The 18,714-nt window shown below is 38.4% G+C and overlaps 1 protein-coding gene across 6 annotated transcripts in view; it reads left to right on the forward strand.

The window, feature by feature from the left end:
- Positions 1–18,714, forward strand: part of ntn2 (netrin 2) — a 35,085-nt gene that overhangs the window by 5,172 nt on the left and 11,199 nt on the right. For 4 of the 6 annotated variants that reach the window (XM_051882168.1, XM_051882169.1, XM_051882170.1 and 1 more), the window contains 3 exons: positions 2,849–3,018; positions 4,563–5,793; positions 17,060–17,248. In XM_051882168.1, coding sequence (XP_051738128.1) covers positions 4,776–5,793; positions 17,060–17,248 — 1,207 coding nt within the window. In that variant the 5' untranslated portion in view covers positions 2,849–3,018; positions 4,563–4,775. The remainder of the gene's footprint in view (positions 1–2,848; positions 3,019–4,562; positions 5,794–17,059; positions 17,249–18,714) is intronic. The other 2 variants (XM_051882172.1, XM_051882173.1) reach the window with 1 other exon arrangement.

The raw sequence follows: 18,714 nt of genomic DNA on the forward strand, positions 1-18,714 counted from the left end.
TTATTTTTATTAGTTTTATTTATTTATTTTTTATTACCTGTTTTAGTGCTTCTACTTATTTTCAGTTTCTATTTTTAGTTTTGCGTCTAATATTTATATTTTATTTCAACTTTATTCCAGTTAACAAAAATGTTTTAATTTTAGTTATCAATAATATCCCTGGACCTTAATGTGAGTTTGCTATTTACAAAGCCTAAATATTTACTCAGTTATTAGATAACATTATCCATCAGCCTTGTTGATGTCAAACAAAAAGCAAATTCATTTCAGAGGTGGAGCAAGTTATTATAATTTGATGAAAGATTATCAAGACAGTTATGTTATTTTTATAGTTAACTCTTTACACTGGGATACAAGAAAGTATTTTAGCATGAAAAAAATGTGTTTAAAAAGTGTTTAGTTGTCATCTGAGCTTGTGCACTTGTGTTGTGTGTGTATGTCTCAGATAAATTCAGTCTCACGAGTAACACACACACACACATATTCGCTCGGTGGAGAAACTCGACTCTCCATATTTAGTCATTCTGTAAGAGACGTCCATTTTTCATTGTGATCCATCTCTCTCTTTCTTTCTCTCATATATTTAATCTCTACGTTGACGTTCTTTATCTTCAGCCACTATCTATCTTTTCTGTCCCCCCACATACCGGCCCTTTCCTCGGTTCTGTCCATATTTGTCCCTCTTTTTGTCTCAAACCTTTCACCTATTTTCGTCTCATGCTCCTGATGTGTGTATGTGTGAATCAGAGGCATGTGCATTTCTTCCTCAGAATCAGACGGATCCGTCAGTAAATGATGTTGTGGCGTGGACACACACACACACACACTGTGTAAACACAAAAAGACCACACAATCAGAATGTGTGTGTATACATACAAAGATGTCCAAATGTCTGAGCCCACATTGACATTTTTTTTCCATTTAATTCTGGAAGATAAGTTTTAGGACTTTAGGAAATTTAGGAAATGTGAAATGTTAGTTTTTTTGTAGCTCTAAACAGTATATATATATGTATTTGACCCTGGACCACAAAACCAGTCATAAGGGTCAATATTTTGAAATAGATTTATACATCATCTGACAGCTGAATAAATAAGCTTTCCATTGATGTATGGTTTGTTAGGATAGGACAATATTTGGCCGGGATACAACTATTTGAAAATCTGGAATCTGAGGGTGCAAAAAATCTAAATATTGAGAAAATCGCCTTTAAAGTTGTCCAAATGAAGTCCTTAGCAATGCATATCCACTCACAAAAATAAATTTTTGATATATTTACGGTAGGAAATTTACAAAATATCTTCATGGATCATGATCTTTACTTAATATCCTAATGTTTTTTGGCATAAAAGAAAAATCAATAATATTATTGTTGGCTATTGTTACAAATATACCCGTGCGACTTATGACTGGTTTTTTGGTCCAGGGTCACACACACACACACACACACACACACATACATATATATGTGTATATATATATATATATATGTAATATTTAAATATAAAAGTAATTCAGTTCAAGTAAATATTGTGGTGTTCATTTAAATTCAGCAAACTGAAATAAATAATATAGACCCTATATTGGGAATTTCCTTGATATTGACATTGGTCAGTCACTAATTTGTGGAAAATGTTTTAGCTCCCATGAAAGCACAAAATGATGGAAGATTGTCAAATAATGCTGGAGAAGATGATCATCAGTTTTTTTCATCACAATCTCATTGTTTTTTGTCAAACTGTTATGTCCATAACTTAAATGTTTAAACTGAATTAGAAAAGACTGCAAAATAGAAGCTTTTTCAGTAGTGGTCCTAGACTTGTGGACCCCCTTATACGTGTGTGTCTGTGTGTGTTTATGCTAGAGTGATCGAGAGAGGTAGAGAAAGAGAGAGGTGGGGGTGAGAGAGTTCGACTGACGGCGTGAGGGTCAAATAATGAGCTTAATTCTCTGTTTGGTGTTTGATGATGTGTGACTGAAGAGATGTGTGTGTGTGTGTGTGTGTGTGTGTGGAGAGAGAGAGAGAGTTTGGTAGAATGTGGCAGAAACAGAGAGAAAAAAAGGACCATTTCAGAGCTTATTGTGTCTTCATAGATAACAAATGTTCTGCAATTCTCTCCGAAAACACACTACTGTCAGGCTTTGTAGCTTCATTATGCTAATGCTATCATTTGCTTGCCCAAAAACTTGAGAAAGGACACAAAAGCACCATAAAAATGTACTAAAAGTAGTGCGCTATAGCTTTGTGGACTATTGATTCAGTTAGTTAAATGAATGAATGAATCAACTGAATCATTGGAAAGATGTGACTCGATCATGAACACGATGTGAAGAGCTTGTCAAGATTGTCAGCAAATAGCATCACATTTCGTTTGTTTCTCACACATAGCTATCATATGGTTTCAGGAGACTTGCACGCATGTCATATGGACTACTTTGGGTGCTTTTGTTCCCTTTTTGATGCCTGACAGTTTCATTGTGATTGCATGGGAAGAGCACGATGTAGTAACAGCTGTGACGTGAAACCTGCATGCATCTGAGCGTTTCATTGACCAATTGCGCAATAATAATGATGATTTCATCTGGCTTGCATTTAAATGTTTTATAGTTTTTATAGAATTTAGCAGTTGCTTTTACAGTCATTATTTGAGGGTCCATCTGTACCGCTGCAAAGGGGCCCGAGCAGAAAGAGCCGCATTGATATTCACATCACACACACACAGTGACAGGTCCTGAGAGAGGAGTTTTACTCTGGTTTCATGGTTCATTGCTCTTTGTAGTGCTGTAGAAGTGTGATTCGGCTCAGATACACGCTCATGTCAGACTGTTTCTCATTAACTCTAAACAGCGTGCGGATCTCATCAGATTCCCCCCCGGCAGATCATATGTGCGTGGACCTGCGGATCGAAGCATCAGGAGAGTTTGAGAGTATCGAGTTTTATACGTTCGGTGTCTGTCTGGAACATGGCACATAGGATGTGGAATGGACTGTGACCGCAGATTCCTCCAGCAGTAGAGGTAGTATGCTTTCTTTGTTTTAAAACAAGATAAATATCACCATTTCATAGAAAAAAAGCAACATTATATTAAACCCTCTCATTCAAATCCCCAACGGCCCCACAAAAACATTAGGAATCTCAGCATGTGTTTACCAAGACAGAATTAACCCATCAAATAACAGCTGCGGTGCATTTCGGCATGCGTGGTTTTCCTGAAATGGCTCTTTTGGTTGAAATGTCTATTAATGAGCATTTCTAAACACACTTGCACAAGCGTCACTATTATTGTTGCTCATTCCCTTAACACTTAAAGTTCAGCGTGTGCCGCGTTTGTGCTCCAGACATGAATGATTCATCAAATCATGTGTGTTGTTGAGGAGAGTGTGCTGAGTGATCACCACTTTCACCTGATGAACCATTAAACGGGTGTGCATTGAAGGAGGAACCTGAGCATATCTAGGGACACTTTTGATTTGGGTCTGTAAGCAATCACTTAGCAACCACCCTAGCAACTGCATAGCAGCACACTAAAATCTAATTAGAACACCTTTGCAACTGCATAGCGCTGTTCTGTCGACCAACCACATCACACTAGCATCATGGCAGCAAATTTTACAAATGATTGCAAATATTTGCAACGTTAGTATTTAAAACTACTAAACAGCTTAAATATGAAGTAGCTGCTTTATATTTAACAACTTACTGATGTGTCTATTAACTAGTGTAGTATTTAATTTAGTGTTAGTTTATCAATAACTACAATACAACATTTGATCCAAACTATCCAGGCCCTATTAAGTGACAGCTTAATTTAGCTCTTAACTATTTTGAGATATTTTGCCTGTTTATTTATTTTTAAATGTATTATATTTTTTATTTATTTTAATTTTTATTTATTCATTTATATTTACGTTTTCTTTATTTATTTTAAAATGTATTTATATTTATTTTTTCATGTTTTTTTTAAATATTTTATTTTTTATTTATATTTATTTTTAATTTTTAAATGTATTTTAATATAAATAAAAAATACTTATTTATATTAATTTATATTTATTCAAATATTTTATTTTTATTTATATTTATTTTTAATTTTTAAATGTATTGTATTTATTTACATTTATTTATTTTATTTGTTTTTATTTTTAAATTTATTTTAATTTTTATATATTTATTCTTCATTTTTAAATTTAGTCATATATAACTGCTCATATTTATTATTTCTTTAAGTTGCACTTTATAAAGGTTAAGCTCCTTTTTTCACTGACCATTTGTTGAAAAATAAGTTGTTGTTTTTTTTCTTTTTTAGGATCTGTTTTGTATCATATTTGTGGCGAGTGCCTTATATTAATAGACCTGTTTTCTGTCATGTTTTTTTTTTTTTTTGGGGGGGGGGGGGGCATTTTCTTTAATGCACATCATTTGTGCTGTGGTATCACTGTAATACCATTATTTTTTGGTAATAGTCTTTTAGAGTACTATATAAATCTTACGGTGCATGAATATAGTTGACTTACTGAGTTTCATTTGATTTATTGACATTTTGTGCCGTTCCATTTCCAGACGCACACTGCCAAGGGTTGATCCCGGGAAAGTCGTCTATCTACTGGACGTTTTCTGGCTGGGTCGTCGTTCCGAGATATCACACGTACGCCAGACTCCGCAAGTCTGAGGAGACGCTTCAACCATATTTGTTTATTTGACTTCCCCCTCTCTACCCATCCATCTGGATACGTTTCTCCCCATCCCACATTCATCATTCTCTCCCGTGACATCATGTGGAGTATTCGGAACTTGCTTTCTTTGCTTACTGTGTTTCAAGCCTCTAGCCACAGTCCCAACCCATTCACCGGGCCTCAAGTGACACCGACGGACCCCTGCTATGACGAGACGGGTGCCGCCCGCCGATGTATCCCGGAGTTCATCAATGCAGCGTTCGGTCAGGAGGTCAGTGTGTCGAGCGTCTGCGGGCGGCCGGCGTCTCGCTCATGCAGTTTAGTGGAACGTGACGACCGTCCCGCCGTGCGCACGTGCCAAGTCTGCGACGCATCGGACCCTCGCCACGCGCACCCTCCCACCTACCTCACTGACCTAAACTCCGCCCACAACCTCACATGCTGGCAATCAGAGAACCTGCAGGGCTCACCGCTCAATGTGACACTCACACTGTCGCTCGGGAAGAAGTTCGAAATTACGTATGTCAGCCTGCAGTTCTGTTCCCCACGTCCCGAATCCCTGGCCATCTATAAGAGCATGGACTATGGCCGCACTTGGACCCCCTACCAATTCTACTCGTCGCAGTGCCGTCGCATGTACAACCGACCCAACAAAGCTGCAATTACCAAGCAAAACGAGCAGGAAGCATTATGCACGGACGGACACACCGATCTCTACCCACTTTCCGGCGGCCTTATCGCTTTCAGCACGCTGGACGGACGCCCATCGGGGAAGGACTTCGACTCGAGCCCTGTTCTACAGGACTGGGTGACGGTCACAGACATTCGAGTGGTCTTCAGTCGCCCGCAGCACACCAGAGCGCTGCCCATGTCGGGACGCGAGAGCGAAGACCCGCTCGGGCCTCCCGCTACGTATTATTACGCAGTTGGCGACTTCCAAGTGGGCGGGAGGTGTAAATGTAACGGCCACGCCTCCAGGTGTGTGCGAGAGAAGGACGGAAAGCTGGTGTGTGAATGCAAACACAATACAGAGGGTCCGGAGTGTGACCGCTGCAAACCGTTTCACTACGACCGGCCCTGGCAGCGCGCCACTGCGAAAGAAGCCAACGAGTGTTTACGTAAGTTACGCAACTGTTTTCTTCTTAAAATGTAGTAGTTGTTCAATCCTCATTAGCTGTTCCAAAACTGTTCCAAGACTACTGCCTACATAGGCATCCTAAAAGCACGTAGGAAGATACGTCAAGTCAGTGATATAGCGCTTTATCACAGTAATAAACAAGAAAATATCAGTATTAATGTTGCAAAGTTCTTAAATTATAAAAACAATATAGCTGCGAGCAACAATTATTGGGGTTCAAGCGCTTTAAGGCCTTTAAGCACATGCGTAAAAAGGTATAATGTTTTAATTAGCAAGCCTGTAATCATATGGAAAAGACCATTTACAGTGAATACAGGCAATTTATCATAGGAAATTTATGGTTTTTAAAGCTTGTTAACAGTTATCGAGGTTGAGCCAAAAACCTAGGATTAGTTCGCCAAAGTTTTTGAAATAATCACAAATATTTAACAAACGATTCGATGGACAGCAGCGGTCCTAGAGGCAAAGTTGCTCAGAATAAGGAGTTCTTCCATGTGGTGCGTGTGCGAAAAATCACCCAGTACACAATCCTTTACGCACGTGAAAAACGCCAAGGCCGATTTCTTTTGTTCTTTTGTTTTGTTACGATCAGCCTCGTTAACCTTTTCTGATAGCTGCTCAAATTTCATTGGCCGATGGCGGACATGTTTTTTTAATATATGTCAATGTCCTCATAGGCAATCGTGGCATCTCGGGCAAAGACACTGCATGCCAATTTTTATAATCGGACATATAATCGCACTTACTTTTTATAATCGCCAGTATTCAATCGGACGAAGTGAAGTAGTTACAGCCATTTTCATGTTTTTTTCCCTGTTATAGCGGCACCAAGTGGCCAGTCGCCATGTCCTTTTTCACAAAAACTTACGACTAGTTTGCAAATGTAGGTTTTTAAAAAAATCCAAAATACCAGAAAATTTCCAACTTGAGCCTATGCCAAATGGTTTGGGAGTTATGAGCCATTTTGTAATTTTGACCACTGTAGCACCCCCGTCAGGCCGATCAGTGCGAGCCTTGGTGTGTGTACGGTGTGAGTACTACCAGCCCTCAAAGTTTCAAGTCTCTACGACTTACAGTTTGGTCTGCCCTGATCACTTTTAGGGGAGAATGCTGATCCTTGGAAATTTTAACCGTTTCAATAGGGTTTGAGCACTACACGCTAGAACCCCTAAATACAATTTCAAATGTAAAGCAGCTCTAAAAAGACAACAGTGTCATTATTCATCTCCATTTAGTCTTTTAAACAACAACTAATAATGATAACTACAAAAATATTCTCATATTCTATGAGAATAACGATAACGACAACGATTCGGAACTATTTTTTCCAGCTAATGAATGCTAAAAACATTGACAGCCAATCAGAATCTACTCAGCTTTAAAGAGCTCGAGCATTTAAAGCAGCAGATGCGCTTATAATAAACAGGACGTTATTGTGCATTGGTGTCGACACTAATATAGTTATCAGTATCTTTATAGTTATCGTTTTCGGTGTGAATTTGCCTTAACTGTCATAGAATGATATGAAACGCTCTTCATATGTAAAAATGCTGCCATCAAAAATCAACTGTGACTATTGAAATAGTGACTCATAATTGATTTCAGTAGAGTTTGATGGTAGTATTTTGCTAAATTAATGATGTGATACTCTAATTTCCACACTGGTGTTTGTCAGTGTGTCTTCTGGGATTGGCTTTTCTGTACAGCACTTTAGATTTGCATTAAATTTGTCCCAAATAAGACATCTAAAGCAGCGTAATTATGTTGCTGTCTAGCTAGGCAGCTCAGTACATTTGGAACAGAGCTACAGTGTGGTGTTATGAAACGATCACTTTGCGAAAACGTGAAGGTTAATTCTCATCACATCTCAGGTCTGAACTTGATTTATTGAGTTTGGATCTCTTCGGCTGTATCTGTATTAATTCTGGATACATTCCATAGAATACATACAGACTGACACACGAGTGCAGGACGGAGATTTGTGTTTGTGTATGTCTGTCTTGCAGTATGTTAATCTTTACATAAACCTCTTCTCTTTGGACACATCTGAACAGTCCACGCTCAGAGCAGAACGCTGCTGACAGCGGTGTGAGAGAACTGTTTCACACCGTACACGAAAGCAACGTTTATTTCTTTTGGCCTAAGCAGCGCCGTGTAGCAGAAGCATAGGTGTGAACGTATTTTTGATCGGCATATTATGCTAAACCCTGCAGAAAATGTTTCAGATGCATCAATTTATCAACACAGACTTTTGCAATATAGGGTTTTATAAAGCAAACACTTTCTGTTCAGTGAATTTGACTAAATCCAGAGAAATTAAGCAGTTTATGAAAAAATGTCATTAATTTATGTTAAATATAGTTAAGTAGTACTACATACTAACATTTGGTCTAAAACTATATAGCCTAGTTTATAAAACTATATAGCCTATATAATTTTATATTTTTATTATTTTCAGTTTAGCTTGTCTTTTCACTGACCATTTTATATATATATATATATATATATATATATATAAAATTAAAATTAAGTCATAAAAATAAAAAAAAGTTATTTTTTTATTTTTTTTATTTTATTTTCATTTTTCATTCAGTTTTATACCTTCTTTTTGGGGTTGCAAAACCTTACCTATAGTATTGCATATATTTATATGGTACTCTTTTCGTACCATGGTACTTGTACCATGGTACGAAAAGAGTACCGTATTAATATATGCAATATCTGATACCATGATTGTACCATAACGGTAGTTTTTATAGGGATTCTAGCTAATATCTATAGATGTACGTATATCCATATGTTAAAGATCAGTAGCAGCTGCAGATATTTATCTTGTCTTATCAGACAGCAGTATTATTGCTGAACGACAAATTAGCTGAATAGTGTAAATGTATTAATCATTGTGTCAGGAAAGATATATCGTGTCCAAATGCTCCAGTCGGGCAGTCCTGACACTCCATTAGTATCGCTAATGTCTCCCATAAATCTCTCTGCCTCATCTAATTCTTCCTGTCCACTCTGTCTTTCCCTGTGCTCCTCTACACGTCTCTGTCACGTCCAGATGAGAGTTTGCTGATAGTTTAGTTTTCTTTTGTGTAATTAAACCCAGAATTCAATTCAGAGCTCTCTGCATTTCCTATTTTTATGTCTCCTCTCACCTCTTGCTCTGCCTCTTCTCATGCCATCTGCTCTGGTTTGGTGGCCCCGTCTCCAAATGACCCCCAGTACACGCTCGACTCCCTCGTTTTCTCGCCTCAACACACGCCAAGGACTCCCGTCGATTTTGTGCCCGACCTGGCAGTCGTTCAGTGTGATCTCGTTAAAATCATCCCCCCATTCAGCTGAGAGAACAAGGACAAAGAGATTAGCAGAGTTATAACAGACTAATGAGTGGCGGACCACAAATGGAGGGTCTGACAGTTAAATTAAGTTAAACTATATAGTAGTTCCCTATAGGGCTGGGCGTTATGGCCAAAAATATTATCACAATATTTTTTTCCCTATCATACAATATTGATATTTATCAAAATATTAATTTACCATTAATGGGGAAGGAAATGCTTTCATTAAGAATGAATGTAAACTTTTGTTTGTTCACAATTAAACTCCAAAGAGTAGCTACCTTTTAATTTAGGGCCGCATGAAATCCATTTTATTTTTCCCTAAATTCTGTGTTTTCTGTTTTATTATTTTGGTATTCTGTGTTTTATGATTTAATACAAATTTATATAAACTTTTAATCAAGCTTTTAAAATGTAATCAAATGAAAATATAACTTAATTTACAACAAAACATCGCATTTTTATTTTTTGTCCAATAAGATGCAGCACAACAGAACTGTATGCATTTTAAAAAATGGATGAAAATATATCTTAGTTGTATGATATTCCTTAGAAATAAAATTATTATTATTATTATTATTACTTTGAGAAGTACATTTTAGTATACAGCAGTGATCTATTTCTGTCAGAAATTCTAGAAGTTAAACCAAACTTTTATTTTGACGGTTTGTCGTGAAGATCTTTCAGTATTAGTTTCGGTTTCGGTGTGTATTTGACTGTCGTTTTTCCTCAAATGAAGCGCTTGTGAAGTGACTCTTAACGCAGCTCTGGAGTTGAAGTTTATGGGCCCTATCATACACCTGGGACAATGTGGTGCCAGGCAAGTGTTTTTTGCTAGTTACAGCCCAACGCAGTTATCATTTTCACGTCCTGAGCCACGTTGTTTAAATAGCAAATGCATTTGCGCCCATTTGTGCGCCCATGGGTGTGCTGGTCTGAAAACGAGTTGTGTTCAGGCGCGTTGTTGGCGTGTTGCTATTTTGAGGCAACTGAAATAGACTGTGACATTGACCAACTGAAACCTGCTCTAAAGTCAATGGCGCAATATTTGTTTATACACACAGGGAAGTGCAGCAGCACACAAACATGCCAAATATTAAAAATAAAAGAATTACAATGTAAAAGATTATTATTGTATGCATAAAGATAAAAATGCTTTGGTGGAATCCGGCTTTTCCCGTAGATGGTCTTTAACCTCCCGCACGAGCAGATCCGTTTCCTCACTATAGACGCGTTCAGCTATTCCGCTTTGTAAATAGCGAATCCGCCATGGTGCGAGCGCAACTGGCTTTTAAATGGAATGGGAGACGAGACTCTGGTTGGTTTATTGCACGTTATGCCCAAAACACTTCCCTTTTTAGACAATGCGCCGGGTGCGCCGACCATTTTTCCCGTCTTTAAACTAGCAAAAGTGCTAGTTTAAAGACAAAAGACACGCCCTAAGTGCACTTGCGCTGTGCGCTTTAGACCATGCGCTTAGATCGTTAAAATAGGACCCTATGTGTTCATAAACTGAGCACCATGACACCATGACATGAGATTGTGCATCAAACGAAACCGCGCCGTTCATTCACACAGAGACACGCAGAAATCACTTATTAGCAGCATGCGCTGACTGGCTGTTGTTGCGTTTATTTCCGCTGTGCGATCTCGATATGATATTGTTTATTGCCCTAGTTCCCTACTATATAGTAGGCGAAAAACAGTATGTGACAAAATAAGTATCTGAATTCACAGTACTCATTCACAGTACTCATAAAAGAGTAGGCAAAAAGTACTCAGATGACCTACTACTTCCTGTGAGATTCTGAAGTGTGCATACTATGGACACTTTGGCTGCGTCCTAAATCACATACTCTCTTGAGTAGGTACTTATTTTGATTACTTCACAGTGAATTACTTCACGATTGTTCTATATAGTATGAATGTAATCCGGATGTACTACATTTGTCATGTTGTCATTATCATGTGACCTACCAGCGTCAGTTGCGTCGCTTCACTACCTTTCACAAATCCTCTCCCGTGGCCTCATGGGATTGTAAAGTGTCCATTGTATGCACACTTTAGAATCTCACCAGAAGTAGTAGGTCATCCGGGTACTTTTTGCCAGACAATTCGGACATATTTATTTTGTCACATACTGTTTTTCGCCTACTATATAGTAGGGAAGTATGCGATTTTCAGATGCAGCCTTTACTATCCCAGGAGAGGATTTGTGAATGGCTGTGACGCGACCAAATTGACACTGGTAGGTCACATGATAATGACAACATGGCGAATGTAGTATGTCCAGATCATACTGTATAGAACGTATTTTTTAGCGGCTGCAAAGTTATTCAAAATAAGTACCTACTCAAGAGAGTATGCAATTTTGGACGCAGCCTATATGTATGTCTGTATATGTATGCTAGTCACGGCCACCTGCACAGGACACTGGAAGCATGAGTACTAACCATATCCTCATTAAACACACGCACAAGCCCACTTTTACTGCCTTAGATTTCCTATACGTCACAAACCAAAACATGCTGCTTCCGAGGGGGAAAAAAACGCCACACAGAGCGTTAATGATATAAAGCTGTGATGCTGTAGAGAAACCTTGTAGAGATGTGTTTATCTTCCTGTTTATTTGTTAGTCTGCCAACAATTATGTGTTTTGGAACTAGCTTGTCGTTTTGTTTCTTTGCGTGCTGCGATTCAAAGGACACATTTGTCGAAGTACTTATTAAAAAAATTGTTTGTGCTCTTGTAAAGCCAAAGCCATCTAGAAATTTGGAGTGGATTTCTATATTTCCTGTTCAGTCCAGCAGTATCTAAACAGTCTGAAAGATGCCTGTAAACCAAAAATACTAAATGCCACCTTTTATGTTTGGCTCGTCTAAACACATGTAACCAATTAAGTAAATTTAATAAATAAAAGCATTCTCAGCACCCTATTACTCCATTTTATGTGAGCGTAAGTATCGTGACATTTCAAAACAAATATAAAGCTTATAAAATGTTGCATTTAGTCAGAGATCTCCAGCATGAAATAACAGCGGCGTGTCTGTAACTCATCAACGTCGCTAGTCCTGCGCTATCGTCCTGTGCCAAACCTTCAGAGAAGAAACTTCCAGCTGTTGCCTGTTTCTGGGAGTTTCGGAGTGAGTCACTCTTCAGCGAGTGAAATGCCTGTTCAGTTGAATAGAAGGTAAAAGATTAAAAACATGTCCGCTAAAGGGCGAGATTGACTTGACTAATCTAACATTTTCCTGTTTTTTGGTTGTTTTGAATCACCATCCTGTTGAGTTTTTGAAAGGCTAGCCAACGAACCTGGCAGGTTTCGTACAGCGTTCTGGAGATTGTTGCTCATTTTATTTAACAATTGTTTATTTGAATAATGAAACCTGTTATCTTAAAGTGTCCTCTTTCTGTCATATAGTGATAAGGAGATTTTAGTGAATCTGTTCATTCACACATTTTATTTAAATCAATTTTTGACAATCATCTGAATGAACTAGAATCGCCTTGTGTAGAAGGTTCCGTTTGCAAAAAGAAAGTACCATTGAAGTTATACATTTAAAAAATATTGTCTAAGTAATTTCAGAGCATTTTTTCTTCTTCTAGTAGCTTGTTTGTAATTATGAGTAGCTTGTAGCTTGACCAGCTACAGTTTCAAAGTAGCTTCACTGCCAAATTGCTGTTTTGACTACACCCAACTCTTGTGTTACGACTTTTGCCAATTTTCCTAATTCTTTCAGAATCCAAAATCACTCGCTTTTCTCTCACAGGCAAAAACAAAAGATTTGAACAGAGCCGTGAAACTTCACGACTCTTTCATGTGTGAACAATCTACGCAACAGGAAACGCCTAATCAATTAGAAACACCTGTGAGCCAAATGTTCTGATATTTATGCTCACATAAAACCAGGGATGGAATTTTTAATGAGCTGTTATTCTTAGTTGATAAAACATATGTGTGTTAATGCACACAGGTGATGTTCTGTGAAAGGTGTTATTCTGTGGTTTTGGTCTTTTTTGTTAGTGGCGTTCACAAAGACAAGAATCACTATCACCGTTGCTCATACTTTAGGTTAGTGATTTGAACAAACTAGTAACCTTAAGTATTAAACAGCACCATTATCCTTCACCTTTTGTGCTATATGGACATGAATCATGTCTTAAATTGTACAGCTTTTTAAGAACAGACTAGCAACCTAATTGCAATGCACTGGCAATCACTCAAAACACCCAAGCATCATTGTGGCGAGATGTGCACACCACGGTAAAACACTGTTGTTTTTATATTGCTTGATTGAACAACAATATTAGTTTAAATATAGCTGCGAGCAGCAATCAATGGAGTTCAAGCGATTTAAGGCGTTTAAGCATATGCGTAAAAAGGTATTATGTTTTATTTAGCAAGCCTGTAACCACCTAGACTATTTACAGCCAAAACGGGCAATTTACTAAGGAAATATATGTTTTAAAGCTTTTTAACAGTTATCAAGGTAGAGCCAAAAACCTAGGACTAGTTCACGAAAATTTTGAAATAATCTCCAATATTTAACATACGATTAGATTGACAGCGGTGGAAGTTGCTCCGAATGAGGAGTTCTACCATGTAGTATAAACTTTGTGGGCATGTGTGAAAAATCTCATGATATACAATCCTTTACGCACGTGAAAAACATGAAGGCGCCCCCCTGGTGGCTAATTTCTTTTGAATTTCTCCCAGCGAGTTTCGTTCCGATCGGCCTCCGTTAACCTTGTCTGACAGCTGCTCGAAATTCATTGGCCAACGCCGGCCGTGTTTGTCAAGATATGCAGATCTCCTCGTAGACAATCATGGTACCTTGGACAAAGACACCGCATGCCAGTTTTCAAGTCAATCGGACTGACTGTTGTGTAGCTATAGCCGTTTTATTCATTTTACAGCACCACCAAGTGGCTAGTCGTCGCGTCCTTTTTCATGCGACCACAGCCCGAGCCCGTACATAGATGTACCAAGTTTGGTGAAATTATCTCATTCCATTCAGGAGGGATAGCCATTTTAGTACAAGTGTTCACGCCCACTTTGAACGTTTTGGCGATCGAATCCAATACGTGTGTTTTGTTCGTCTTGAGCCAAGATGGCAAAGACTATATACAGCCAAAACAGGCAATTTACTAAGAAAATATATGTTTTAAAGCTTTTTAACAGTTATTGAAATAGATCCAAAAACCTAGGACTAATTCGCGAACGTAGGTTTTTAAAATAATCTCAAGTATTTAACAAATGATTAGACTGACAGCGGTAGTGCCAGTTTTCAAGTCAATCGGACTAACTGTTGTGTAGCTATAGCTGTTTTTGTGTTTTATTCATTTTATAGCGCCACTAAGTGGCCAGTCGCCACATTATTTTTCACGTGTCCGTACATGGGTATACCAAGTTTGCTAAAATGATCTCATTCCATTCAAGAGGGATAGCCTAAGTAAAATTGGCCACACCCACTTTTTGTATACATTTTGGTGATTGAATCTGACATACATGTTTTGTTCATCTCCAGCAAAGGATTCCAACTATATAAGACACTTGAGCCTGCGACAAATGGTTTAGGAGCTATGAGCCATTACATACTTTTGACCGCTGTAGCGCCACCATCAGGCCGAGCCTTGGTGACGTTGCAGACGGTGTGAATACTACCAGCCCTCAAAGTTTCTACGACTTACGGTTTCTGGGCTTTTATGGGAGAATGCTGATCCTACGTGCTTGAACCCCTAATTATAGTTAGTATAATATTAAGATTTAGACATCATAATACATAACATATGCAGAGTTCTGATTTTGCACCGTGCCTATCACAACATGAAGTACAAGATGTATGGCATTGACAGAAATGTGTTTTTGGGTGTAGTTCAGTGCATACCTGTAGAGCACGCTCCATCAAACTAGTGTTCCTGTTTTACAGAAATGAATCTGGAGCTCTGGGTTTGCTCTAACCTCAGGTTAATAGGTTTGAGTGCTTTCAGCTGTGTTTGGAAAGCTCTTGTAATAGAGGAAGGGTGCCATTGAGAAAGACCCTTGGAACAACTTTAGATTAAGTACCACGCTCAAGGCACAAACGCAGCGCTGAGAGATATCAGAAAACCTGCGCTCCTTTCCAAATCCTTCTTGCTCAAATCAGACCCCCATCTGGAAACGCCCTAAAAACAGTTCACAGTTAGACTGGACTGTATGCTTTAATAATTCAATCTTGTGCATTTGTGTGTTTGAGACTGTAGCTTTTTATTTGGGTGTGAATCTGTGTGTTCTTTTTGTCACACGTTTGGAATTTCATTTGGAGAAATGCACACACCCTTACAGCGCGTTCGCACACACACACACACATCGCCTGCAGACGTTTATCGAGCTGAATTTGCTGTAATCTCACCCTGTTGACTTTAGCCCAGAATCCCCCTGAAATTACACCCCCTTTTCATGAGCCCCATGACACACACACACACACACTCACACAGAGCAGCAGATGGTGTGTGTGTTAGGGAATGGCCCGAGCAGGTTTCATTAACCACAGAATTCCATACAAATTGGCCCTGTAATAACAGACACACACACATGCACATGCCCACGGACAAAATCAAACACTTCATGATAAAACAGGCATGCATTTTAAATAAATAAAAAAAGATTAAACCTTTTACCTTTTTAAAGCAGACATTTGAACGTAATATATAGCACATCCCGTTCCACCACATCCCAAAGGTGCTCTATTGGATTGAGATCTGGTGACTGTGGAAGACATTTGAGTATAGTGAACTCACTGTCATGTATGTTCAAGAAACCATGATGATTTGAGCTTTGTGACATGGTGTGTTATCCTGCTGGAAGAAGCCATCAGAAGATGGTCATAAAAAGATGGGCATGGTCAGCAACAATACTCAGGTAGGCTGTGGCGTTTAAATGATGCTCAATTGGTACTACGGGGTGCTAAGAAAATATCCCTCACACCAATACACCAGCATCAGCTTGAACCGTTGATACAAGGCAGGATGGATTCATGCTTTCATGTTGTTTACGCCAAAATCTGACCCTGCCATCTGAGTGTCGCAGCAGAAATCGAGACTCATCCCGTTTTTCCAATCTTCTATCATCCAATTTTGGTGATCCTGTGTGAATTGTAGCCTCAGTGTGCTGTTCTTAGCTGACAGGAGTGTCACCTGCTGCTGCTGGAGCTCATCTGCTTCAAGGTTGGACGTCTTGTGTGTTCAGAGATGCTCTTCTGCGAACCTTGTGTGCTTATTTTGAGTTACTGTTGCCTTTCTGTCAATTCAAACCAGTCTGGTCATTCTCCTCTGATATTTTCTCTGACCCTTTTCAGTAAACCCTAGAGATGGTTGCCAAGTTCACAACCATGCCAAGTTCAAAGTCACTTAAATCACCTTTTTTCCCCATTCTGATGATCAGTTTGAACTTCAGCAGATCATCTTGGCCATGTCTACATGTCTAAATGCATTGAGTTGCTGCCAGATAGATAGATGGATAGATGGATGGATAAATGGATAGATAGATAGGAGTAGTGAACTCACACACTGCAAACCGTAACACAGCACACCTGGAGCAGGGTCATTTGGGTAATTTGGGTTACCAGTCAGACTTGCTAACCATGGATGGATGGATGGATGGATGTTTCATTACAGGTTCTGCCGATCAGTGGTTTGCTTTTTAGGCTTCTTTAAACCCCAGAACTAAAAAACAAGAGAATAAAATGTTCTTTGTTGAGCTCAAAAGCTTCTCCTATATATATATATATATATATATATAGTGTCAGACTGTAAAACCCTTTTAGTGATAATGTATTTTTGAGAAAAACACCATATGCATATTCATAAAAAACATTGATATGTAGCTTTCATCAATAATGTGTTTACCCTCTCTTTTTTTTATAGCATGTAACTGTAACCTGCATGCTCGACGCTGTCGCTTTAACATGGAGTTATATAAGCTCTCGGGCCGTAAGAGTGGAGGAGTGTGTATGAACTGCAGACACAACACCGCCGGACGCCACTGCCATTACTGCAAAGAGGGATTCTACAGGGACATGGCCAAACCCATCACACACCGCCGAGCCTGCAAAGGTACGACGCTACATTTCTTTTACTGGCAGGTTGTCTTTATCTTCAATGAGAGATTTTTATTTTTATTCCTTCATCTCTAATCCCCAATGAGTTAAAATAGTGTTCAAATGCATCATCAAAGTGTTGGTAAGATGTTTACCTCATTTACAGCAGCTGCTGTACCATTTCTGCACCCCTAGTTGCATCAAACAGGGTTACAAAAATAATGTTTCCAAACAGATTTTCCCCTTTCCTCCATTGTTTAACTGAAAGTCCCGAGTCTCAAACCATTTGCGACTGCTCAAATAAACAGGGCAATGTTTCTGATTGGCTGGGCCGCTGTCAGGTAATATTTTGCTGTTTTTAGAGCCAAAAGCTGTCGCAGAGAGACAAGTATTCAAATTAAAAAACTTTGAAATTCAAGTGTGATTTCTGATCTGTCAAGCAGTTGCGACAGGTTATGCGTTGTCTTCCAAAAAATCACTTACAGCTGTTTAAAGTACTTACACAAACATTTATAAATTATGGTATTGAGCAACAACATGTTGTTGAATTATTTAAATATTAAGGGCAAACTCTCAGTTCAAGAGGGTTCGGCTGACAAAAAGGTTTGTGAATCTAATCCCTGGTCTAGTCTTTTAACACCATTTATGGACTAATTTAATTTTGCACCTTGAAAACAGCAGGCAGGATGTGTTTAGATATGATTTTATAGCTTACTCTGTTATATAAGAGTCACTCTTGTTTATTTTCTGACTGTGACTCAGTCGTTTATTAAAAGTTTACTGTTTATTTATGGGTTAAAAATGTATTTATGTGTGTTATGTGTTTATGCACTGTATTTTCCAGTTTCCCCATAAAATCAGTAGCACACAAGTATATATAAATTAAAATCTAAATATAGAATACGGTTCAATAAAACCAGAGCGAGACTGGTGTGCATTGGGAGCAGCCTGTACATGAAGCTCATATATCTGCTGCCGTCACACCAGCCAAAGCAAACAGAGCGCTGTAAGAAAACACACATCATAGTTTGAGAAAAATTGCAGTGTTTGGATAAAAGATGTCTTGTAAGTTGAGAAATTCTGGAAGGAAAAGGCAATCCATATGTAGAGGGTTTTCTATAAGTTAAATTACAAGCAGCATAAAATGTCTGCTTCCTACAAAACAATCAATAATTCTGCTTTCATGGCTTGTGAAAATTTGCAATTTTTGTGCCAAGAGCTGAAATGTATTCATCTGGATCAGTGGCAGTGTGCAGTATTTACAGTGATAAATTGTGTTTGTGTGTGTGTAAGTATTATATAATTTATGTTAAAGTGCATTTAAGATGCAGATGGTAGACCAGTCAGTGCAAATACAGTATATACAGAAGTTGCTCAGACTGTCCTGTGATTTTTTTTTTAATGCTTTTATGTTTTTATTTAGTAAGCTCACTTAAAGGGTTAGTTCACCCTAAAATGAAAACAAAGTCATCATTTACACAC

Source organism: Ctenopharyngodon idella, chromosome 23, assembly GCF_019924925.1.
Source record: "Ctenopharyngodon idella isolate HZGC_01 chromosome 23, HZGC01, whole genome shotgun sequence".
In the NCBI taxonomy this organism is placed as follows: domain Eukaryota; kingdom Metazoa; phylum Chordata; class Actinopteri; order Cypriniformes; family Xenocyprididae; genus Ctenopharyngodon; species Ctenopharyngodon idella.